The sequence below is a fragment of the Pelophylax lessonae genome (genome assembly GCF_965119305.1).
Source record: "Pelophylax lessonae genome assembly, chromosome: 9".
Lineage (NCBI taxonomy): Eukaryota > Metazoa > Chordata > Amphibia > Anura > Ranidae > Pelophylax > Pelophylax lessonae.
In genome coordinates this window covers 78,858,461-78,884,789 of record NC_138776.1, presented here as the reverse complement: position 1 = coordinate 78,884,789, position 26,329 = coordinate 78,858,461, and the positions used below count along the sequence as shown (strand labels likewise).

The following is a 26,329-nucleotide window of genomic DNA, read 5'->3' as shown; positions in this document are numbered from 1 at the left end:
CAAGTTAAAGTGCACCAAACACCATTTTCCATTGATTAAAGTGCATCCACGTACACATTTCCACATCTTTATTACATTTTGTTAATAAGTGCCCCCCATCATGTCTGGGAGGCCAACAAGGAGAGGCAAACATTAGGGGACCAGCAGTGTACAGTATACATTGTACAGTATGTGTCTACAGGCAACGAGGGAGATGGTCCGTCCTCAAGCAGGGCATCATTTCCACTGTTTAGTGCTGTTACTCGTGCTGTCCAGCCACAGCATAGAGAGGAGGTGGGGGACTGGCTTACTAAACCATCCTCATCATCCTCCTACTCAATTCACCCAAGCAGAGACTAGTGCACAGTCCACTGCAGCTGCCAGAGTGGCTTATTATGGCTCCTTGTCCACATCTACTCCTGCCGTAGCCCCAGCATCAGGCATGGAAGAGTCCGCTGAGTTATTTGAACACAGCATCAGCCACTTGCTCCTTGACAATGCACAGCCAATTACTTGATTCAGATGTTGGTTCTGAGGTTGAGCCAGGTAGGAAGATGAGCCTACAAAGAGTGTAGAACACTGGTAAACAACAAATGGGCAGTCATGTTCCCCCAGCCGCAGCTTATTGCCAAGTTGTCTCCAGTGATAACGAGGAGGGAGAGGATAATGATGATGAGGTCACTGACGTGACTTGGGTACTGGATAGAACAGAGGAGGAAAGTGAGGGTGAGGTACAACCCCAAAGAGCTAGTCATTTTGGAAAAGCAGAGAGCAGCCACCCTATTCCACCAGATTGTGGAGTTGTTATCTCCTGGTCTACTTCCCATTGCTCAGCTGTTTGGGCCCCTTTTAGCACATATGCAGCTGATCGCACTATTTCAAATTGCAAACTTTGCTTCAAGCACATCAAGTGTGGCAAAAACACATGCTTGAAAAGGCATTTAACCTCCCACCAATCGGCCTGTTGGTAAGAGCACCTGAAAGCCACTCAAAAGGGAAGCACTTCTGCTCCTCCACACTTCTTACCTTTCCGGTCTACACCCGCTATACCTCATGATCCCTTAGCAGCCTCTACTGACAGGGATAATAGAATAGCGCAGGGTGTCCCAGGTCCTTTGCAGCATGTCTGCCAGTAGCATACCACCAGCTGTAGCTTATAGCAGGCAAACTTTTTCTGCCCCATCTGCTGCAGCGGAAAAAAAAAATACAGTCACTGCCACCCATATGACCAATTCAAGCTTGTTAAAGTTGCTGGCTTTAAAACTCTTGCCTTTCTGTCTGGTGGATTCTGCCCCCTTCTGTGAATTTGCAGAATGTGCTGCACCCCAATAGCAGGTTCCCAGTCACTTTTTCTATTCAATGAATTCCATTCCAGCTCTCTACCATCACATGGAAGGCAATGTTCTGGCATTGTTGGGCAAAGCAGTCAGCTGCAAGGTCCACGTTACTGCTGACTCGTGGGCCAGCAAGAGTGGTCAGGGATAATATAATTTGTTCATAGCAGACTGGGTAACTCTGCTTGCAACCCTGAGGGATGCAGGACAGGGTTCAGTGTTGCAGCTTTTTGTGCCGCTGCGTCATCATGCAGCTAGTGGTGATGATGCGAGATTTGTCAGCTCCACTCCCTCCTCCTCCATGACTTCCTCTGGCTGAATTATTCTATGAATCACAAGTACCCCCTAAGCAATTAAGGGGCTATTCAATGAGTCAGGCTAAAAGATGCAATTCAGTGCTTCAGCTGGTCTGTCTAGGGGACAGGAGCCACACCAGAGCAAAGATTCTTGCAGCTCTGCTGGGGCAGGCCCAGAGGTGGTTCATGTTATGCCAGCTGGAGCCAGGAATGGTGGTGTGCCTTAAATAGGTACCCAAGGTTAAAAGATCTGCTAAAGCAGACCAGAAGAGTATGTAGCCATTTCATCCACAGCCAGTGCTCGCCCACCCCACCAGGTGGAACTCAACTTTGGCAATGCTGCAGCGGCTGCACATGCAGAAGAGGGCCATCAATGGGTACCTGTGTCAGTATGGCACAAAGACAGGCTCAGGCTGGGGAATTTTTTTTACTCACACCAATGGCTGCTGATAAGGATGCATGCACTGTATTGTCACCATTTGAGGAAGCCACAAGGATGGTGAGCCATGACAGAGGCCATCAATTGGATTGAGGAGAGACATAGAAGAAGTGTGTGCTGTATCAGAAGATATCCCAAGGTGCTATCATCTTACTGGAAACAGTCATTGGGATCCAAGCCTTTTGTGGAGATCATCATACTTGCCCGATTACCTTATCCATGTGAGTGAATGGGCATGAGCTCTGGTGAGTTGCCATCTTGTCCATGATTGGTGCCTTAGTGGTGTAGGAGATAAGAGGTGTGTTTTGATCCACACACAGGATTCTCTGCGACTTTACCCTGTCACTGAAGATATTCAGTAATATATAGACTCATTGTGCTGTCTTGAGGGGTCACTCATTTCAGATCTAGATCATAATTTCGTCTATACTACTAACACTTATTGGGTTTCTTTGAGATTTAATTGGTGTTTTTTTTGAGAATGCTATAACTGGAAAGTAGCTGTGACTTGTTTAAGTTCAAGATAGTAATTGATTTATAAGACAGGGTGTGTATACAAAACTGAAAGGTCCCACGTATACACTAACAGCGCCTAAGAGCTACTCTCCATGAGCACCTATGTAAGACCAAAAATAACACCAAATACAAGATTAGCACTGCACATGTGCAATAGTCCCAAATGGTGTAATATCTTGGCCACTTCACATATATATATCGTGGGAGATTAGCTCACAGGGATCATCTTTTCCAGCAAAATAAGGTCAGCATGCAGGTAGTTTCTTAAAAGTCTGGTGGGTTGCCAGCTTTATTCAGCAGAGGTTTGCCAATATGAAACAAACAACAAAACAGTAAAATAAATCCTTGCCGTCCGGCGCTAAACTATACAGGAATTTTCCTCACTATACATGGTGGGGCTGGTCCCCATCACCGACAAAACAAATTGCAAAGCAAACCACACTTTTAAAGTCAAACAGAGCTCCTCTCTCAGATCCCCTTCTGAGTCTCAGGCCATAGCATTTCTGTCCTCTTTTCCTGTTGATTTAAAGTTCACCTGAGCATGGTAACTCACAATCTCTGGACCGGAACCTAGCCTGTCACGGAGGCTGGAAAAACCCGGGCCGGATTCCCGGGCCAGAAAAATCTCTGGGTGATTTTCTCCCTGGTCTTTTCGATACCGAGATGTCCCCCCATTACATGACCATGGGCCAGGTCTAGGGTTTGGGAACCAGCAGCTGTTCAACCTCATCCTCTCCACGTTTTACCACCTGATACAGTAAATTGTTTTTAATGGCCATGTAGGGAAAAGACACCCCCCAGTGAGGATCTACTGGCTCCCCATCCACCATCTTAGCGTTTTCTCTGGCTCTAAGGAGGGTGACATCTCGTAATTGCTCGGTACAGAAATCCTCTCTCCTGACTTCTAAGTCGGGTACCACATTCTGGCTACTCTCATTGTCAGGTCCAGAAATGTCCTCCTGTTCGTTACCCTCCGGCTGGGAGCTAGCTTCCAGGTCCTCCGGCTCCCCAGCCATGACAGGGAAAGGAAGAGGATCTCCAGCTCCCTCGATTCGCCCAACAGGGTTTCCTTCACTTTGGTAAAAAGGGTCTGGTGAGAGTACCTGTGCTTCCGGAGCAGGGGGAGCTCTCTCCGCCAGCCTCCCCTTGTTCTCCCACAACCTCCAAAAATGGGGGAAATCCCTCCCCACTAAAGCTTCATGAAGTAACGAAGGCACCACCCCCACTGAATGGGTCACACTGCCCCAAGGGGTATCAACCTCAACCACTGCTGTCTGGTAGTCCCGAGTGTCTCCATGGGTGAAAATGACCCCGATAGTGCTGGGGTGTAATTTTGTGGGATTTACACAATCACTTCTGACTAGGGTCACTACACTTCCAGAGTCTAGCAGGGCTGTAAGCGGCTTTCCATCCACTGCAATAACACACATTTGCTTTTCAATGCGACTCTGACATGACGCAGTATATGCGACCTGCGCAAACAAAGATATGCGCCTTTTCCTATAAGCAAAATCGCATTGCATAGGTTCATCATTTATAGGACAGTTTGCAGCAATATGCCCAAATGCATGGCAGCGGAAACACTGTATGTGCTCTATCCCCAGTCCTCTTAGCGGTCCCAAAGACCTTCCTGGCTTCTTTGGCCAGTCTCCAGGCCTAGGACCAACAGTCTCATTAGCTGTAAAAACAGTCTTATCTAGTTTCCCCATGCACTTGAACCCTGGACGGGTTCGCCAAGTCCTCAGTAGCACTGTACCTCTCCACTAGGTCCACCAATTGGGTTGCAGTTTTGGGGTCCCCCTGTCCGACCCACTTCCTCAGAGCAGCAGGGCGCGCGCGCGCGCAGGTACTGATCCATTACCACACGCTCCACGATCTGGGGGCCCGTCAAGGTCTCTGGTTGCCACCACTTTTTGGTGAGGTGGACCAGGTCAAACATTTGAGAACGGGGCGGCTTGCTGCTGGAGTAGGTCCACTGATGCACGCGCTGGGCCCGGACTGCCATGGTGACACCCAAGCACGCGAGTATCTCCATTTTCAGAGTCTCATAGTCCTGGGCCTTATCTGGGTCCAGGTCAAAATACGCTTTTTGCGGTTCTCCTGTCAGAAATGGGGCTAACAGACCCGCCCACTGTTCATTCGGCCAACCTTCACGGACAGAGACCCTCTCAAAAGTCACCAGGTATGCTTCCACATCATCGGCCGGTGTCATCTTTTGCAGGTGGTACGAGGCACGTACCAATTTTGGTTCAGGTGGCACAGGAGATGCAAATGCTTTTTTCAACTCCAGCAGAGCCTCTGCAAACTGTCGGTTCATCTCCTGCTGGGCTGCCTGTTGTGCTGCAGCAACCTCCTGTTGTGCTCTAGCGGCCTCTGCGATTTGGCGGTTCATCTCCTGCTGGGCTGCATTGGCCTGTACCAGGGCCTTTAACATTTCCTCCATCTTTAGAAACTGCCCGCTGAGTCCACCACGTGTGGGAGATTAGCTCACAGGGATCACCTTTTCCAGCAAAATAAGGTCAGCATGCAGGTAGTTTCTTAAAAGTCTGGTGGGTTGTCAGCTTTATTCAGCAGAGGTTTGCCAATATGAAACAAACAACAAAACAGTAAAATAAATCCTTGCCGTCCGGCGCTAAACTATACAGGAATTTTCCTCACTATACAGTGGTCCCCATCACCGACAAAACACATTGCAAAGCAAACCTTTTAAAGTCCAAACAGAGCTCCTCTCTCAGATCCCCTTCTGAGTCTCAGGCCATAGCATTTCTGTCCTCTTTTCCTGTTGATTTAAAGTTCACCTGAGCATGGTAACTCTCAATTTCTGGACCGGAACCTAGCCTGTCACGGAGGCTGGAAAAACCCGGGCCAGATTCCAGTTCAGTCTCTCACTACAGAACGTATGCGAGGTGAAATAAAGCGATTATCTACTATCTCACCTCGCATACCATCACAATATATAAACGTAATAGTCCCAAATATGTGTGATGAAATCCTCTTCAGTATTTCAAAACTTAAGTGCAGATGGTAAACACCTCCACCACACCTCCATGAGCCCCTTAGGTAGTGAAAATGTTTTCAGCAGGCTTTCTGTGAAGTGGCATGGAGCTGCTCTGCAACTGTAAACGGAGCAGGAAGTGAGGAGAGCCGCACTGGAGCTTGAACAACACTGGATGGGTGAGGAGGCAGCAGCCACGGGTACTGAAAGATATCTGGAGGAGTGCTGACGTTTTTCCAGAGGAGGTCCTCGATTGGGGTGTGTGCAAGCAGACCGATGTGGAGAGCCATGTTCATATGATTATAGAAAGCGCCAGACACATGTCATAAGGGTACGTTTTCACTACCTAAGGGGCTCACAGAGGTGTGGTGGAGGTGTTTACCATCTGCACTTAAGTTTTGAAATACTGAAGAGGATTTCATCACACTTATTTGGGACTATTACGTTTATATATATGCGAAGTGGCCAAGATATTACAACTAGGGTTGAGCGAACCCGGACTGTATTGTTCGGTACCCGGACACGGACCCAAACATTTCACCGTATGTTCGGGATACAGTCCGTTGTTCGGTAATTTATTTCATGTTTTGGCGTGGTTTTAATGGCGCGGTTTCAACTGCTGCAAGGCAGCCAATCAGCAAGCGTTTAACTAGTGTGCCCTTAGAAGCCATCACAGCCATGCCTACTAATGGCATGGCTGTGATTGGCCAGTGCAGCATGTGACCCAGCCTCTATACAAGCTGGAGTCACATATCGCCGCAGGTCACTCTGCTCTAACTACTGTAGGGAGAGGTTCCTGATGCTGCTCAGGGAGAGATAGGAGATTATTGTAGGGGCAGGCTGGAGATTGCTTTCAGGGAAAGAATAGGAAGAATCTTCTTTAATCAGACAGCAATCTACATCGATTTTATTGTGTGGGGGTACAGTGCATGATCTTTTTGCCCTGACCTGAGCCCAGTGAGGAGGAGGGAGAAAAAAAAACTTTTATCAGTCTGTTAGGTGGGCGGCGTGCGGAGTGTAGCGGCCATGTAATGCAAGCTCAGTGCATATGTGTTCGCTTAATCTGGATTTTAAAAAAAGAAAACGTTTTTTTCCTTCATATTTTACTGTGGCTTACAGCGTTTAGACACTGCAGTTCTAATCTGCTATTCAACAAGCACCAATTTAAGAGGACAATTATTTTTCAGTTCTTCATTCATACTTTACTGTGACACTGTCATAGAAACATAGAAACATAGAAACATAGAATGTGTCGGCAGATAAGAACCATTTGGCCCATCTAGTCTGCCCAATATATCTGAATCCTTTGAATAGTCCCTGGCCCTATCTTATATGAAGGATAGCCTTATGCCTATCCCATGCATGCTTAAACTCCTTCACTGTATTTGCAGCTACCACTTCTGCAGGAAGGTTATTCCATGCATCCACTACTCTCTCAGTAAAGTAATACTTCCTCATATTACTTTTAAACCTTTGCCCCTCTAATTTAAAACTGTGTCCTCTTGTGGTAGTTTTTCTTCTTTTAAATATGCTCTCCTCCTTTACCGAGTTGATTCCCTTTATGTATTTAAAAGTTTCTATCATATCCCCTCTGTCTCTTCTTTCTTCCAAGCTATACATGTTAAGGTCCTTTAACCTTTCCTGGTAAGTTTTTTCCTGCAATCCATGTACTAGTTTAGTAGCTCTTCTCTGAACTCTCTCTAGAGTATCTATATCCTTCTGGAGATATGGCCTCCAGTACTGCGCACAATACTCCAAGTGAGGTCTCACCAGTGTTCTGTACAGCGGCATAAGCACTTCTCTCTTTCTACTGCTTATACCTCTCCCTATACATCCAAGCATTCTGCTGGCATTTCGTGCTGCTCTATTACATTGTCTTCCCACCTTTAAGTCTTCTGAAATAATTACTAGTGATGTCGCGAACATAAAATTTAATGTTCGCGAACGGTGAATGCGAACATCGGCAAATGTTCGCGAACCGGCGAACATTGCGAACCGCCATAGACTTCAATAGGCAGGCGAATTTTAAAACCCACAGGGACTCTTTCTGGCCACAATAGTGATGGAAAAGTTGTTTCAAGGGGACTAACACCTGGACTGTGGCATGCCGGAGGGGGATCCATGGCAAAACTCCCATGGAAAATTACGTAGTTGACTCAGAGTCGGGTTTTAATCCATAAAGGGCATAAATCACCTAACATTCCTAAATTGTTTGGAATAACGTGCTTTAAAACATCCAGTGTGTGTATACGATCAGGTATGATGTTGTATCGATCAGGTAGTGTAAGGGTTACACCCGCTTCACAGAGACAGGCCAAACTCCCCGTTTAACGCACTGCAAACATCCGCAAACAGACCACAACCGACCAAAATGGGACAGGAACTGGGCTTTAAGGGTTAGGGTCAGGTTTAGTGTTAGGGAATAGGGTTATGGTGAGATACTTAGGGTTACAGTTAGTAACCCTACCCCTATGCCTCTAACCCTAACCCTCTAACCCTAAGCACTAAAAATAACCCTAAACCTAGCCCTAACCCTAATTCTAATTTTTTTTCTGGTTCTGGACATGCTACAGAGCTGAAACTTCACAGATACACTTTTTAGACCCCCCAGACACCAAATCACACAAAAAAAGTTCTTAAAAATTGTAATTTTTGATAGAGAGCCAATTATTGGAAAAATTAAAAAAAATAAAAAAATAAAAAATTTCTTTGGATTTAGTGTCTGGGGGGTCTAAAAAGTGTACCTGTGAGGTTTCAGCTCTGTAGCATGTCCAGAACCAGAAAAAAATACAAATTAGGGTTAGGGCTAGGGTTAGGGGGTTAAGTTTAAGGTTAGAGGGTTAGGGTTAGGATTAGGGTTAGGGCTAGGGTTAGGTTTAGGGTTATTTTTATGGCTAGGCTTAGAGGGTTAGGGTTAAGGTTAGAGGGTTAGGGTTATGGTTAGAGGGTTAGGGTTAGGCTTGGTGTTAGGGGATAGGGTTACTGTGAGATACTTAGGGTTAGAGTTAGTAACCATACCCCTCTAACCCTAACCCTCTAACCCTAAGCACTAAAAATAACCCCAACCTTAGCCCTGACCCTAACCCTAGCCCTAACCCTAATTCTATTTTTTTTTTCTGGTTCTGGACATGCTACAGAGCAGAAACTTCACAGGTACACTTTTTAGACCCCCCAGACACCAAATCACACAAAAAAAGTTCTTAAAAATTGTCATTTTTGATAGAGAGCCAATTATTGGAAAAATTAAAAAAAAATAAAAAAAAAATTTTCTTTGGATTTAGTGTCTGGGGGGGCAGTCTAAAAAGTGTACCTGTGAAGTTTCAGCTCTGTAGCATGCCCAGAACCAGAAAAAAATTATGAATTAGGGTTAGGGCTAGGGTTAGGGCTAGGGTTAGGGGGGTTAAGTTTAAGGTTAGAGGGTTAGGGTTAGGGCTAGGGTTAGGTTTAGGGTTAGGGTTATTTTTATGGCTAGGCTTAGAGGGTTAATGTTAGAGGGTTAGGGTTATGGTTAGAGGGTTAGGGTTATGTTTAGTGTTAGGGGATAGGGTTAGGGTTACGGTGAGATACTTAGGGTTAGAGTTAGTAACCCTACCCCTCTAACCCTAACCCTCTAACCCTAAGCACTAAAAATAACCCTAACCTTAGCCCTAACCCTAGCCCTAACCCTAACCCTAGCCCTAACCCTAATTCTAATTTTTTTTCTGATTCTGGACATGCTACAGAGCTGAAACTTCACAGGTACACTTTTTAGACTCCCCAGACAATAAATCCAAAGAAATGTTTTATTTATTTATTTTTTTTATTTTTCCAATAATTGGCTCTCTATCAAAAATGACAATTTTTAAGAACTTTTTTTTGTGTGATTTAGTGTCTGGGGGGTCTAAAAAGTGTACCTGTGAAGTTTCAGCTCTGTAGCATGTCCAGAACCAGAAAAAAAGATAATTTTTCAGTAGAGCAGGGATGGTGGGAACCCTCCTTTTACACCTATATGATCTTTTTTTTTCTGGTTCTGGGCATTCTACAGAGCTGAAACTTCACAGGTACACTTTTCAGACCCCCCAGACAATAAATTCAAAGAAATTTTTTTTTTATTTATTTTTTTTCCAATAATTGGCTCTCTATCAAAAATGACAATTTTTAAGTACTTTTTTTTGTGTGATTTAGTGTCTGGGGGGTCTAAAAAGTGTACCTGTGAAGTTTCAGCTCTGTAGCATGTCCAGAACCAGAAAAAAAGATAATTTTTCAGTAGAGCAGGGATGGTGGAAACCCTCCTTTTACACCTATATGATCTTTTTTTCTGGTTCTGGGCATGCTATAGAGCTGAACAGGTACACTTTTTAAACCCCCCCCCCCCCCGACACTAATCCCAAAAAAGTCATGCCTGCCTCCAAAAATGCCTGATAAATATATAGAAAAAAAATGCTCAAATACCAGCCCTAAAAAGGGCTTTTGGGGACAATAGATATATAGATATATATATATATATATATATATATATATATATATATATATATATAAAAAATTACACAAATACCAGCCCTAAAAAGGGCTTTTTGGTGACAATAGATATATATATATATATATATATATATATATATATATATATATATATATATATCCAAAAAAAAAACTCAAATACCAGCCCTAAGAAGGGCTTTTTGGGGTGCTGTCCTTACAGCAGGAGTGTACCAAGAACACTGACTAACAAGACCGGGAACACTGACTAACAACTGTCCCTAGCTATTAACAGCAGCAGCAGCAGCACTTTCCCTGCTTTCACTAACACACTGCTTCAGAATGATCTAAGATGGATGCTGCACTTGCTTATTTATAGGAGGTGGGAGGGTGTGGGAGGGAGGTATGCTGATTGGCCTGGAATGTGTCTGCTGACTGTGAGGTTCAGGTTCAAAGTTTGCCTCAATGATGATGTATAGGAGGCGGACCGAACATCGCATATGTTCGCCCACAGAGGCGAACCCGAACATGCGAAGTTCGCAGGGAACTGTTCGCCAGCAAACAGTTCGGGACATCTCTAATAATTACTCCTAAATCCCTTTCCTCAGATACTGAGGTCAGGACTGTGTCAAATATTCTATATTCTGCCCTTGGGTTTTTACGCCCCAGGTGCATTATCTTGCACTTATCCACATTAAATTTCAGTTGCCAGAGTTCTGACCATTCTTCTAGTTTTCCTAAATCCTTTTCCATTTGGCATTTCCCTCCAGGAAGATCAACCCTGTTACATATCTTACAAACCTTACCATCGAGGCCTTTTGCAATATCACTTATGAAGATATTAAACAAAATTGGTCCCAGTACAGATCCCTGAGGTACCCCACTGGTAACATGACCTTGTTCTGAATGTTCTCCATTGACTACAACCCTCTGTTGTCTGTCACTCAGCCACTGCCTAATCCACTCAACAATATGGGAGTCCATGCTCAATGACTGCAGTTTATTGATAAGTCTTCTATGTGGGACAGTGTCAAAAGCCTTACTAAAATCTAGATATGCAATGTCTACTGCACCTCCACCGTCTATTATTTTAGTCACCCAGTCAAAAAAATCTATAAGATTTGTTTGACATGATCTCCCTGAAGTAAACCCATGTTGTTTTTCATCTTGCAATCCATGGGATTTATGATGTTCCACAATCCTATCCTTTAATAGGGTTTCCATTAATTTGCCTACTATTGATGTCAGACTCACTGGTCTATAGTTGCTCGATTCCTCCCTACTACCTTTCTTGTGAATGGGCACGACATTTGCCAATTTCCAATCTTCCAGGACGACTTCTGTTACTAATGATTGGTTAAATAAATCTGTTAATGGTTTTGCCAGCTCACCACTAAGCTCTTTTAATAATTTTGCGTGTATCTCATCAGGACCCTGTGACTTATTTGTCTTCACTTTAGACAGCAATCTTAGAACGTCTTCCTCTGTAAAGACACATGCATCAAACGATTCATTAGTCATCCTTTCAAGTGGAGGTCCTTCTCCTTCTTTTTCTTCTGTAAAAACTGAACAGAAGTATTCATTAAGGCAGTCGGCTAGCCCTTTATTCTCTTCTACATACCTTTCGTCCTTTGTTTTTAATTTAGTTATTCCTTGTTTTAATTTCCTTTTTTCATTTATATATCTGAAGAATGTCTTATCCCCCTTTTTCATAGACTGAGCTAGTTTTTCTTCTGCCTGCGCTTTAGAAGTTCTTATAACTTGCTTGGCCTCTTTCTGCCTAATCTTGTAGATTTCCTTATCTTCATTGCTCTGGGTTTTTTTATAATTACAAAATGCTAGCTTTTTATTTTTAATGATTTGGGCCACTTCTGCTGAGTACCACAGTGGTCTCTTCCTTTTTTTGCTTTTACTGACAAGTCTAATGCAATTTTCTTTTGCCTTCAATAATGCACCTTTTAAGTAGTCCCATTTCTCCTGGACTCCATGTAATCCGTACCAGTCTGATAAGGATTCATTTATGACTAATTTCATTTTTCAAAAGTCTGTTTTTCTAAAATCTAAAACTTTTGTTTTTGTGTGGTGTGACTCTTTCACAGTTCTTATATTAAACCACACTGACTGGTGATCACTAGATCCCAAGGTTTCGCCTACAATGACATCATATACCGAATCCCCATTTGTGAATACCAAATCCAAAATGGCCTCACTCCGGGTTGGCTCCTCAACCACTTGTTGCAGAGACAACCCCAGTAGGGAATTTAGAATATCTGTACTCCTGGTAGAACTTGCTATTTTGGTTTTCCAGTTTATATCTGGAAGATTGAAATCTCCCATAATGATAACTTCTCCTTTCATTGTCATTTTAGCTATTTCTTCAACTAGTAGATCATCTAGTTCTTTGACTTGACCAGGTGGTCTATATATCACACCTACACGAGTTACTGCATGATTAGCAAACTGCAACGTAACCCAAACTGACTCTATGTTGGCCTCACCAACTTGTATTAGGTTAGATTTAATGCTATCTTTCACATACAGGGCCACTCCTCCTCCTGTCTTGCCTTCTCTGTCTCTTCTGTATAAAGAGTACCCTGGTATGGTTATGTCCCAGTCATTTCTTTCATTAAACCATGTCTCCGTAACAGCCACTAAATCTACATTCTCAGATACCATTATTGACCCAAGTTCATTGATTTTTTTACCTAAACTGCGAGCATTTGTAGACAGGACTCTGAGCTTATCATTTCTTAACCTCTGTGCTTCTGACCTGCAGTTTAGACACTGCAGTTCTAATCTGCTATTCAAAAAGCACAGATTTAAGGGGACAATTATTTTTCAGTTTTTCATTCATACTTTACTGTGACACTGTCATACAGCGTTTAGACACTGCAGTTCTAATCTGCTATTCAAAAAGCACCAATTAAAGGGAAAAATAAAAAATTTTCATTCATACGTTACTTTGAGATACACCCGTTGGATAATGTTGTTCTATTCCGCTTTTCAATAACAACCCATTTAGGGAAAAAAAAATTAAATTGCAGCCTAGTCTGCATATGTTCAAAAGTGAAAATATATCAGCGCATACACCTCCACTAAAGACAAAAGCAGCTGACACTTAAAGTTAATCTAAATAACCACAAAAAAACAATGATAGGAAATTAGTGCAGCGCTAAAACTAAAATGAATCAATTAAATAGAAAATATAGTCCATGCAAAGGAGGAAGGGCCCCGTGTGGATAAAGATGCACTCAGAGCCAATGCTGTGGTCTTGAAACTACAAATCCACCACCAGATAGAATGGCCTCTCACCTCAAAGCACTAACCACAAAGGGTCAAAAACACCAGGACAGATTCCACTTGCAACTGAACACTGACGATAACACCTTTGGCAGAATGGATGGATGGGATGATCCCAGTTGCTCCAAATACCTCCAGGGGATACCGATTAGACAATCCAAAAGCTTGCTCTCTTAGTGGTGTGACTCAAAGACTCATGTCTAACACATTTATTATCGTATTTATTGGCGTATAACACGCACAAGCGTATAACACGCACCTTCACTTTAAGAGGGAAGTTTTAGGAAAAAAACATTTTAAATATTTAAAAATAACAGTACACTGCCCCTTTCATTAAACAGCCCCCCTATACATACTATACATTGCACAGTTCCCCCCATGCACACTACATGCCCCCTTTTATTACAAAGCCCCCTTTACATTGCACAGCCCCCCTGCACTCCCAGGAGACCCCCAGTCTCCTGGGACAGCCCTGACAGCGTACTCTAAAGTAAAAACAAAATCACTGCCAGACCCTTTCCCTAGATGCTTCCTACAATGTGTCACTGTTATTGTTGTAAACCGATGCCTCTAAATACCTCAGTAGCTCCGTTCTTTCATGGCCGGTCATGCGACTGCTCTTCTCTGACGTTCAATGGCCGGTCATGTGACCGCTCTCCTCCACCAATCTGAAGCTACACTCAGAGGAGGAGGAGTGGGAGGAGGAGAGCAGCCAGCAAGAACGAAGCTACTAAGGTATTTAGAGGCAGCGTTTTTCAATGACAGTGTTATATTATGTAGTAACCATCTATAAAAAGGGCTGGCAGTGATTCTTTTTTTAACGGCAGAGTACGCTGGTAGGGCTGTTCTAGGGCCAGGAGAGGCGGAGCGGTCCGCCCAATCCCCGCCCCCCCCCCCCCCCCTCATTGGAAAAAAAAAATATCGGCGTATAACACGCACCCACAGTTTGCACTATATTTTCAGGGGAAAAAAGTGCGTGTTATACGCCGATAAATACGGTAATTAAAACATAAGAAAGCCTCTTACTTAAATAAAACAGCATACAGCAGGCACATCACATCCTCTCTTGCTGAATGTAACAGTCATACACTTCTTTGAGCGGCTCTTCCATTCGAATGTTACATTCAGCAAGAGAGGATGTGATGTGCCTGCTGTATGCTGTTATTAAGTAAGAGGCTTTCTTATGTTTTAATTAATAAATGTGTTAAACATACTTCACTATGTGCGATCCCTTGCCTTTCTTTGAGTCACACCACTAAGAGAGCAAGCTTTTGGATTGTCTAATCGGTATTCCCTGGAGGTATTTGGAGCAACTGGGATCATCCCATCCATCCATTCTGCCAAAGGTGTTATCGTCAGTGTTCAGTTGCAAGTGGAATCTGTCCTGGTGTTTTTGACCCTTTGTGGTTAGTGCTTTGAGGTGAGAGGCCATTCTATCTGATGGTGGATTTGTAGTTTCAAGACCACAGCATTGGCTCTGAGTGCATCTTTATCCACACCGGGCCCTTCCTCCGTTGCATGGACTATATTTCCTATTTAATTGATTCATTTTAGTCTGCATATGTTACTGTGAGATACACCCATTGGATACTGTTGTTGTATTCCGCTTTTCAATAAAAACCCATTTAGGGGGAAAAAAATTAAATTGCGGCCTAGTCTGCATATTTTACTGTGAGATACACCCGTTGTATACTGTTGTTGTATTACGCTTTTCAATAAAAACCCATTTAGGGGAAAAAAATAAAATTGCAGCCTAGTCTGCATATGTTACTGTGAGATACACCCATTGGATACTGTTGTTCTATTCCGCTTTTCAATAAAAACCCATTTAGGGGAAAAAAAATTAAATTGCGGCCTAGTCTGGATATGTTACTGTGAGATACACCCGTTGGATACTGTTGTTGTATTCCGCTTTTCAATAAAAACCCATTTGGGGGGAATTAAATTGCAGCCTAGTCTGCATATGTTACTGTGAGAAACACCCATTGGATACTGTTGCTCTATTCTGCTTTTCAATAAAAACCCATTTAGGGGAAAAAAAATTAAATTGCAGCCCAGTCTGCATATGTTACCATGAGATACACCCATTGGATACGGTTGTTCTATTCTGCTTTTCAATAAAACCCATTTAGGGGAAAAAAATGTAATTGCGGCCTAGTCTGGATATGTTACTGTGAGATACACCAGTTGGATACTGTTGTTGTATTCCGCTTTTCAATAAAAACCCATTTGGGGGGGGGATTAAATTGCAGCCTAGTCTGCATATGTTACTGTGAGAAACACCCATTGGATACTGTTGTTTTATTCTGCTTTTCAATAAAAACCCATTTAGGGGGAAAAAAATTTAATTGCAGCCTAGTCTGCATATGTTACTGTGAGATACACCCATTGGATACTGTTGTTGTATTGCGCTTTTCAATAAAAACCCAGTTAGGGGAAAAAATTAAATTGCAGCCTAGTCTGCATATGTTACTGTGAGATACACCCATTGGATACTGTTATTCTATTCCGCTCTTCAATAAACACCCATTTAGGGGAAGATCCTAAATTAGAGAAATATGAGGAGAAGGTCAAATAAGGGACGTGGCCTGGGTTGTGGTGCTTCTGGTGGAGCGCCTGTTGCAAGGAGAGGTTGTGGTCGATCTGTGCCAGCTACACGCACAAGTAAAACACCTTCCTCAGGTGTGAGTAGGCGACAGAACCTGCAGCAGTATTTGGCAGGGCCAAATGCGCCTCTACAAATTTTGAAGCCAGAACAAGTACAGGCGATAGTAGATTGGGTTGCTGACAGTGCCTCCAGTTCCTTTACATTGTCTCCCACCCAGTCTACTGCTGAAAGTTCAGAGTTGGCACCTGCAGCGGATGTCCGTCAATCTTTCACCTCACCCCCTTGCAGATCAGCCAAGCAGTCTGAGCCCCAAGTCATGCAGCAGTCTCTTCTTCATTTTGATGACTCTCTTAGCATGGTTTCCCAGGGCCATCCACCTAGCCCTGCCCCAGAAGTGGAAGAGATTGAGTGCACCGATGCCCAACCACTTATGTCTCAAGATGAGTACATGGGAGGACCATCGCAGCACGTCTCGGATGATGACGAAACACAGGTGCCAACTGCTGCGGAATTCCGATTGTGGAGACCCACAAGGAGGGCAGGGGTGAAGACTGGGTGGAAGATGATGTGGAGGACAATGAGGTCCTCGACCCCACATGGAATGAACGTCATGAGGGTGACCTGAGTGGTTTAGAGGAAGAGGCGGTGGTTGCACAGAGCCACCAGCACAGCAGAAGAGGGAGCAGGGTGCAAAAGCGGAGCAACTGTGCCCTAAACACTACGCCTGCTACTGCCCAATGCAGCAAGGGACCGAGCACACCAAAGCCAGCTCAAAGGAGTTCTCAACCTGAGCACAACCTGCATGACCAGGCATCTAAGTGCAAAGCATGAGCTGCAGTGGAGTAGACACCTCAAAAACCAAGAAAGGTCTCTGGCTCCTCCTGCTTCCTCTTCTGCTGCAGTCTTGGCCTCTTCATCCACCTCTGTAGTGACAGTGGCACCTGCCACCCCGCAAACAGAGGATCTGCCAGCAACACCACCACCTAGGTCACCAAAAACCATCTGCACAATGTCCCGTGGAAGCGTTCAGCTTTCTATCTCCCAAAAACTGGAGCGGAAGAGGAAGTACCCCCCTACCCACCCGCAATCCCTGGCCTTAAATGCCACCATTTCAAAATTCCTGGCCTTTGAAATGCTGTCTTTCAGTCTGGTGGAGATGCAGAGTTTTAAAAGCCTTATGGCGGTGGCTGTCCCACAGTACATCGTGCCCAGTCGCCACTACTTTTCCAGGCAAGCCATCCCTTCCCTGCACAACCAAGTGGGTGACAAAATCAGGTGTGCACTGCGCAACGCCATCTGTGGCAAGGTCCACCGAACTACGGATACGTGGACCAGTAAGCACAGTCTGGGTAAATGCAGTGGCGGCTGGGCCTGAGGCGGATAGCAGTTTGGCGCATGTCCTTCCACCACCCAGGATTGCAGGGCGCTTCAGTTTGCCTCCTGTTCCTAAATACTCCTACTCCGCTTCCTCATCCTCTACCGACTTCTCATCCGGTCAGCGTAACGCCTTCACCACCAACTTCACCACAGCCAGGGGTAAACGACAGCAGGCAGTTTTAAAACTTGCCTGATTGGGGGAAAAAAACCACACCGCGCAGGAGTAGTGGAGGGGCATTGAACAGCAGACCGATGAGTGGTTGCTGCCAGTGAGCCTCAAGCCCGGCCTGGTGGTGTGCGAAAATGGGCGACATTTCGTAGCAGCTCTGGGCCTAGCCGCTTGACACACATCCCTTGCCTGGCGCATATGTTGAACTTGGTGGTGCAGAGGTTCCTAAGAAATTACCCTGATATGTTAGAGCTGCTGCAGAAAGTGCTGGCCCCTTTGTGCGCACTTTTGGTGTTCTCACCCTGCTGGTGCTCGCCTGTCAGCGCTGCAGCGTAACTTCGGCCTTCCCGCTCACCGCCTCATATGTGTCATGCCCACAAGGTGGAACTCCACCCTGCCCATGCTGGCCAGACTGTGCGAGCAGCAGCAGGCCATAGTGGAGTTTCAGCTACAGCACACACGCGTGAGTCGCTCTGCGGAACAGCACCACTTCACCACCAATAACTGGGCCTCCATGTGAGACCTGTGTGCCTTGTTGCGCTGTTTAGAGTACTCCACCAACATGGCCAGTGCCGTTCTCAGCCTAACTATCCTACTTCTATGCCTTCTTGAAAAAACACTTCGGGCGATGATGGAAGAGGATGTGGCACAGGATGAGGAGGAGGAAGAGGTATCGTTTCCAAGGCTTTCAGGGCAGTCATTCACAAGTGGCTCCGAGGGTGGGTTCCTGCACCCACAAACGCCAGGTACACAATTGTCCAGCAGGGGCACAGTTCTGGAGGATGACGAGGATGAGGAGATGGAAGAGGAGATGGAACCATGTTCACAGCAGGGTGGCACCCAGACCAGCTCATGGCCATCACTGGTGCGTGGCTGGGGGGATACAGAGGACACAGAGGATACAGCTCCCAGAGAGGACAGCTTTTCGTTGCCTCTGGGCAGCCTGGCACACATGAGCGATAACATGCTGCAGTGTCTCCGCAACGACCGCCGAGTTTTCCACATTGTAACTTGTGCTGATTACTGGGTGGCCATGCTGCTTGATCCCCGTTACAAGGACAACGTACTGTCCTTAATTCCCTCACTGGAGCGTGATCGAAAGATGCGCGAGTACAATCGCACGCTGGTAGACGCGCTGCTGGTGGCATTCCCACCTGACAGCGGGGGCACAGTGGAAGCACAAGGCCAAGGCAGAGGAGAAGGAAGAGGTCGCCAACACAGCCAGGGCACCGCCAGCACCTCAGAAGGCAGGGTTAGCATGGCCGAAATGTGGAAAAGCTTTGTCAGCACGCCACAACAAGCAGCAGCACCACCAGCTGATATAGAACGTCTTAGCAGGAGGCAGCATTTCACTAACATGGTGGAGCAGTATGTGTGCACACGCCTAGACGTACTGAATGATGGGTCTGCCCCCTTCAACTTCTGGGTCTCCAAGTTGGGCACATGGCCTGAGCTTGCCCTTTATGCCTTGGAGGTGCTGGCCTGCCCTGCAGCCAGTGTATTATCTGAACGGGTATTTAGCACGGCTGGGGGCGTTATCACAGACAAGCGCAGCCAGCCGCCTGTCCAGAGCCAATGTGGACAAGCTCACGTTCATTAAAATGAACCAGGCATGGATCCCACAGGACTTGTCCGTACCTTGTGCAGAATTGACATGTATACCGAAAAGTTTGTATGTGCGCACTTAGGTCGCAGGATACCTAGGCTCACAAAGATAGTTATAGGTGCCACATCCTTGATAATGGAATTGGAAAGTGGAAAAGGAAGAAATTGGGACTTTATTGGCACCGGTATTAAAAAAAAGTATATATTTTATTGAGAGAATCACAGAGAAGTATATTTGAGAAAAGACAACAGAAATATACAAAAATTCACATATATTTTACATACAATAAAATTAGGCGGCAAAGCCTCAAAACCATGTGCAAATGAGATTGCACAACCTACTAGGTAGATAGGGTTGTAGCAACAATCGCATATATCACAGAGTAACCTGTATTCATAAGACGGCCATAGAGAGGGATGGTTGTCGTCTCCAAAGGTCGTCTGTACAGTATGAGTGATCAGATGTTGAGTTAAATCCCAGTTGCCCAACTGGCTCCCCAAGCCGTTGTTTATAAAATAAAGAAAGCTTGAATCGAAAATGTATTATATTTGGCTTTATAAACATCATTATTGCTGCAGCAGCAGGTTCTATCTTCGGGGACCCCTCAGGAACTATATTTAAAGAAATGTTTCATTTTTCACTGCTCATTTAAAAATTATGTTTTTTTCAAAAAAAAATCTTTATTGACACATGTCCCCCAGGACAGTACTTTGACCCCATAACCATTGTATTCCCAATTACTTGCACAAAAGCCTTCAAAATGGGCATTTTTTACAGAAAGTAAAGGGGAAATTCTGCCATGGACAGTTAAGACTGTAATAGAAGGCAAAGGAGATCCTATCATGAACAGTTACCATTGGGGCAGAAATTAAAGGGAAATCCATCCATGGATAGTTATCACTGGGATAGGATTTAAGTGGAAATCTGAGAGCTGTCCCCATGACAACTGGTAGAATGTATTCTTACTTTCTGAATATTTACTTTGATTGTCACCAGGATAGAAAGTGAAAAAAAAAACAGACATAAAGAGCAGTAAAAAAAAAAAAAAAAAAAAAAATTTGGCAGAGTCTTCCCTAGAATAGAATTGGCAAAAAAGAAAAAAAGCCAAAATGACAATTTTTCTGTTGATGATTATTTAGTAGTGACAGCAAGCATTTAAAAAGAGGGACTCCTGCCATGTGTAATTTTCTCGACAATACTGTATCTTATCCGATATCTATGGCAGCAGCACAAAGCTCTGAGAACTCAGAAAGATATATGGATCTATTTATCAAATCCAGCAATATGACCTATCAACCCAGTGTTTGATAAAAGGAAGGGTGTTGCAGATTATTCACAGACATACAAATGGGTAAACTGGCTAGAGAGTCAATTCTAACATAAGTATACTAAATAAAATACTACAAATATTCGTCACATCTTTCAGCTTCCTGTCTTCTCCTTTCTCCCTCCTACACTTTTCTTACATCCTGTTCGGGCCTCTAACTTTAACTACCTCCATTACACCCCCCATTGACCGTTTAGTACTGCTGTCTACCAGTCCTCTTAGGTGTTTTGGTCCTGCTCCTTTCCTTGGAGGACCAAACTATAGCCTCCTTTTTGATTAAGTAGAATTTGGGAGACCCTCATATGTTTTCTTCTCCTATCAACCCCCCCCCCTCTTTCCCCCTTTTTTTGTGGTTATGTTACATATGTCTAGAAATCCAGCTTACAACTGCATTCACTTGCAAAGGATAGTCCTCCCCAACTAAGTGTTGCTTATTCATTGATTCTGCTTGGTTGTCTCTATGTTTTACTTGCCTTGTTGTACAGTGCATCCGAAAAGTATTCACAGCAATTCACTTTTTCCACATTTTGGTTATGTTACAGCCTTTTTCCAAAATTGTTTAAATTCATTATTTTTCTCAAAATTCTACAAACAATACCCCATAATGACAACCAATGTATGGTAGAGTGGCCAGACTAAAGAGAAAAAAAATTCTCTGGTCTGATGAAACAAAGATTGAACTCTTTGGCCTGAATGGCAAGCACCATGTCTGGAGGAAACCAGGCATCGCTTATCACCTGGCCAATACCCTCCCTACAGTGAAGCATGGCAGTGGCAGCATCATGCTGTGGGGATATTTTTTAGCGGCAGGACTGGGAGACTAGTCTGGATTGAGAGAAAGATGAATGAAGCAATGTACAGAGACACCCTTGATGAAAACCTGCTCCAGAGCACTCTGGACCTCAGACTTGGGCGAAGGTTCATATTCCAACAGTACAACAACCCTAAGCACACAGCCAAGATAACAAAGGAGTGGCTACAGGACAACTCTTTAAATGTCCTTGAGTGGCACAGCCAGAGCCCAGACGTAAACCCAATTGAACATCTCTGGAGAGATCTGAAAATGGCTGTGCACCAACGCTCCCTATCCAACCTGATGAAGCTTGAGAGGTCCTGCAAAGAAGAATGGGAGAAACTATGAAAAGGGGATGAATCCGCGCTAAGGATAGAGATAACTAGCTGCTGCCCAACTCCAAAGTATAGCTCTAGGAGATATACGAGAGATAAAAGGGGGGGGGGGGGTGTGAGGTAGATGGCACTGCCTAAAATTAATAATAATAGTAATATATCTGGATAAAGTCAGGTGTAATACGGCCCTAAGCAGGGTGAATCATAAAGCATGTAAATGTCACACTATATCATAACATAGAATGGAGTATAAGATAAATAAATAAATAAATATGTGAAAGTGCCAAATATGTGCCAATAGTGATATAATACAAAAATAACGGAATATGGGGGTGAATAAATGGGGTATACCAATTTAAGTTGGTGAATTGAATACAATAAATAGCCAGATAAAGTGACTGAGAACAAGTTGGTACAATTTGCAATATGAGGTAGTTGGATACTTAATTGATAATATCAAATGATAAATAAATAAATTAATAAATATAAATCCAAAGTGCAAAGTGATCTCCAATAGTGACAATTGGTACAATATCAATTAACAATGAAATTAAGTGGCTAGTGTTGTAGGGACCAATGTGCAAATCACTATAGCAATAAATTAAAAAAAAAGTGACTATGGTGATAAAATCGATTCTGGCAAAAAGTCCATAAGGTGATAATTGGTGTTGAATCCAAAAATTAGGTGGGTCTTGGGGTGATCCGCTCCAGATGTGCAGGTGAGAAAACAAAGTGCTCCCCTCTCAGTAAAGCCCGCACTCGCCAGAACACTGAACCCCTACAGGGGTAGAAGGCATTGTACCCTCCTGGGGTGTAATCCTGTTTAGGCAAGGGGCCCTGTAATCAGTGTTTCAGGTCATCTGGTTTGATCATCACTCTAGAACAAGGACACACTCAAATGGTATTACTTGATATGGCTCCAAGATCAATAGGGTAGGGGGATCCAGACCGTAAATGGAAGAAGAGCCTCACATAGTAAAGTATTGCTATTACAAACACTTTATTGAATAAACAAAAGGTACTCACAATATTAAAATGGTAAACGAGCGCGATAAGAATTAGGGCCGCAACTATCCTGGGTATGTGGCGAGGCTTCCAGAAGGCTGTGCGCTCCAAACACCGGAAGTGCGTCCCAAACAACAGCGAAAGTGACGCAATTACGCCTTACGTGTTTCATCAGTCAGGCATCATCAGAGGTGGCGTAAATCACGCCATCTCCGCAGTATTATATATATCAAGTGGTAACCAGGCAACCGAAACAAGTAGTAGCAAAACAATCGTACTATAGCCAATCACAGAGTAATAATAGCCATAGTCAGATGTTGCCAGGTAGAAAATTTGAGATAATGTAATTCACCTTAATGCTGAGACCTAATGGCCAATAGGAAGAAAACACACATATCGTAATCATATTGCTGGGTAAAAGACTGGATATGGTGTATGGCTGGAAACAGCAGTTAAACTATGGTAACAACAAATACAGATATATAATAAATGGGAGAAACTGCCCAAAAATAGGTGTGCCAAGATTGTAGCTTTAAATTAAAAAAAAAAAAAAAATGAGGCTGTAATTGGTACCAAAGGTACTTCAAAAATGTTTAGCAAAAGCTGTGAATACAAACAAACTTATTTCATGTTGTCATTATGGGGTATTGTTTGTATAATTTTGAGGAAAATAATGACTTTAATCCATTTTGGAAAAAGGCTGTAATATACCAAAATGTGGAAAAAGTGAAGAGCTGTGAATACTTTCCAGATGCACTGTACCTATTGTAATAAAATTCTTACCACATTCTTGCAATTACCATTGTACTGCATTGTTTCTTCAAAAAAATTTTAAACAAGTAAAATGATAAAAATATTAATTTATTAATGCTGTATTCCTGGCCAACAGATAGCTACACAGATGGGACAAATATAAGAAAATATAAATATTTCATATTTTCTCTTCCTGTCTGTCAGCCTCCATGTGCCTTATCTGGCTTTGAACAATTATCTTGTTAGTGTGACACTAAAGCTAGCCAGTCAACTGTGGCAGTCTATTAGGGCTTGGAGTATAAATCTAGCCCTGCATATTGTCTAATGATTTGCTCTTTTTCGGGTAGTAAATTGTTAAAGTCCCTTACAAGAGTGACCCTTTTTTTTTTTACAGATCTATGTCAGTAGTTCAGAGTGTGATGATACTGTAGTATGCCCATTTATGGAATAAGTAGGCTCTGATTCTATAGTTGATGGTCCAGATTCATGTCCACTACGTTACAAACTTTGTCAGACATGACAAAAGAAATAACAGAAATTATATTTGTATTATTTTAAATATAATACCTCAGACTAAATTGAGCTCTATCTTCTAAACTAGTTGTTATCTACTTAGCAACTTACCAGCTATAGAGAATATAAACTACTGCACCTGACATCATAAAAAATATACAGACTGTCAAGAGTCCCTACAAGAATGCAAGAGATCACTGAAATTACAGCCCCTTTAAGAATCAGTGCTCCCAATACTAACTTCTGGATTCCAATGGCTGCACAACAAATACTAAAGAACTGCACAAACTATGGGCAGAACATTGGTTACTAGGGTTCTAGGTGGCCACCTATGACATTTCCAAATCTATGGCTTTATTGTGGTATAGGAGGGAGTCCAGATTAACTGGAAGAATAATGTATTTTTTCTGTATAAAGTATCCCCAGTAATAGATGTGAGAGAACAGCTCTAGAACACTATGAGCATATGAGATCATCTGTGGTCATGCTACACAGAGCGTGTTTGATCCATGTGATGGTTTCTGCTAGCTGGGCATTAAACATTCCCAAGAGCATTTTGCACATGTATCAGATGGTTCACTTAAAGCTCCTGTTTAATATTATCCTTGCAGGACCATAGTACATCATAATAACTACTTAAAACACTTAACTTGTCACAGCCTAAATCTTATCCACCTGCTTTGTCCTAGGCTCCCTTCCCACCAGCCTATACTTACCTTTAGTGCTGTTGTGATTCTATAAAAATCCAGGCATAATATATCACTTGGCATGTCACCTGTACAGTGCATGGTGCCTGAGTGGCCAATCATCAGGCCCTAAATCTATCAAACGGGGGCAAGAGCTGTGCCTTTTACTTCACACTCATCACCAATAGTGGGTAAGCCTATCTGTTAATATAACAGTAAAAGTTACTGGTCTACGTCGCTCGCCTGTCACTCCTTTTAGAGCCAATAGCGGGCGAGCGCGCGCCTGCCGAGGCACGCGCCCGCCGAGGCACGCGCCCGCCGAGGCTCGTTCACAAAGGAGTGCGAGCGTGTGACCGGCGGACCCGATGACGATCGCCGGTACAGCGGGAGAAAGACAGAGCGGCTTATGTAAACAAGCCGCCTGTCATTCTCCCCTGTGTAAAAATGAAGATCAGACGGTTCTACTATGTAGAACCGTTGATCTTTGTTTTTACACTAGGAGACCTGTCCCCCTACAGTTAGAATCAAGCCCCTAGGACACACTTAACCCCTCCCTGTCCAATACAGTTAACCCCTTCCCTGCCAGTGTCATTTTTGCAGTAACAGTGCATATATATAGCACTGATTACTGCAGTAATGTCACTGGTACCCCCAAAAGTGTCAAAAATGTCAGTCAAGGGTCCGATCTGTCCGCCGCAATGTCGCAGTACCGCAAAAAAAATCACAGATCGCCGCCATTACTCGTTAAAAAAAAAAACACCAAAAATGACATAAATCTTTCCCTTTGTTAGTAAACGCGATAACTTTTGCGCAAACTAATCAAAATACGCTTTTTGCGATTTTTTTTTACCAAACATATGTAGCGTAAAACAATTTGGCCGAAAATGTTAAAAAATTTAGATTTTTACATTTTTTTGGGGGGGAATTTCAAAGTGAAAAATATTGTTATTTTTGCAAAAATTACGCTCTTTTTTATGTTTATAGCGCATGATCAAAAATCGCACAGGTGATCAAATACCACCAAAAGAAAGCTCTGTTTGTGGGAAAAAAAGGACGTGAAATTCGTTTAGGTACAGCGTCGCACGACCGTGCAATTGTCCGTCAAAGTCACGCAGTAAAAAATCGCAAAAAAAACCCCTGGTCAGGAAGGGGGTAAAATCTTCCAGGGCTTAAGTGGTTAAAAAGAAAAAAAAAAAGTTGGGTCTTATTTAGTAAATGTGTCAAATTTCACTGTAATTCATTCTGAATGGTTGAAAAAGCAACAAGATATGTTTCTGTTAGTGCAGTTTTCATACATAAGACAGTTTGTTTTCTTTTTCCTTGCAGAAAATGAAGTTAAAAATATTTACAAGCGCAGACATTAAGAAGCCCAACATCTGCCCAGCCCCAGAGATGGATTTCTTTATGATTGCATATTCTGGTAGGAACATTTTTTTTCTACTAAGCTCGTAATAGGTTTGTACAGCAAAAAATCCTAACATTTTTGGGTGGCACAGGTGCTGCATACAGCCTGCTGCCAGCATCCTGACAAAATCTATAAAAAAACGCAGTGGCTGTATGGTTTTCGGATGGGAACACACATTTAGGGCCATATGCATTTATGTTTTCACTGAATGCAGGAAATTTGCAGCACCTGTGCTTACCTTAATTGCCTTTGATCATGAGACCTTAATATTCATAGTAGGTGCAGTAAGGCAGTCCAGTATACACTATCCCCTAGAGCAGTGTTCTCAACCTTAGTTAGACTGGAGTTTAGGTTTCATTCACACTTTTACAACTTGTCATGCAACTTTGGACATCAAAGTCGCATGACAAGTTGTTACGCATGTTTTCCAAAGATAAC

General features: G+C 43.4%; 1 protein-coding gene across 1 annotated transcript in view; it reads left to right on the top strand.

Moving 5' to 3' along the window:
* The window catches only part of LOC309564224 (alpha-2-macroglobulin-like protein 1), a 368,264-nt gene that overhangs the window by 111,954 nt on the left and 229,981 nt on the right, over positions 1 to 26,329 (top strand). The window contains exon 17 of the mRNA XM_082268851.1: positions 25,813 to 25,906. Coding sequence (XP_082124977.1) covers positions 25,813 to 25,906 — 94 coding nt within the window. The remainder of the gene's footprint in view (positions 1 to 25,812; positions 25,907 to 26,329) is intronic.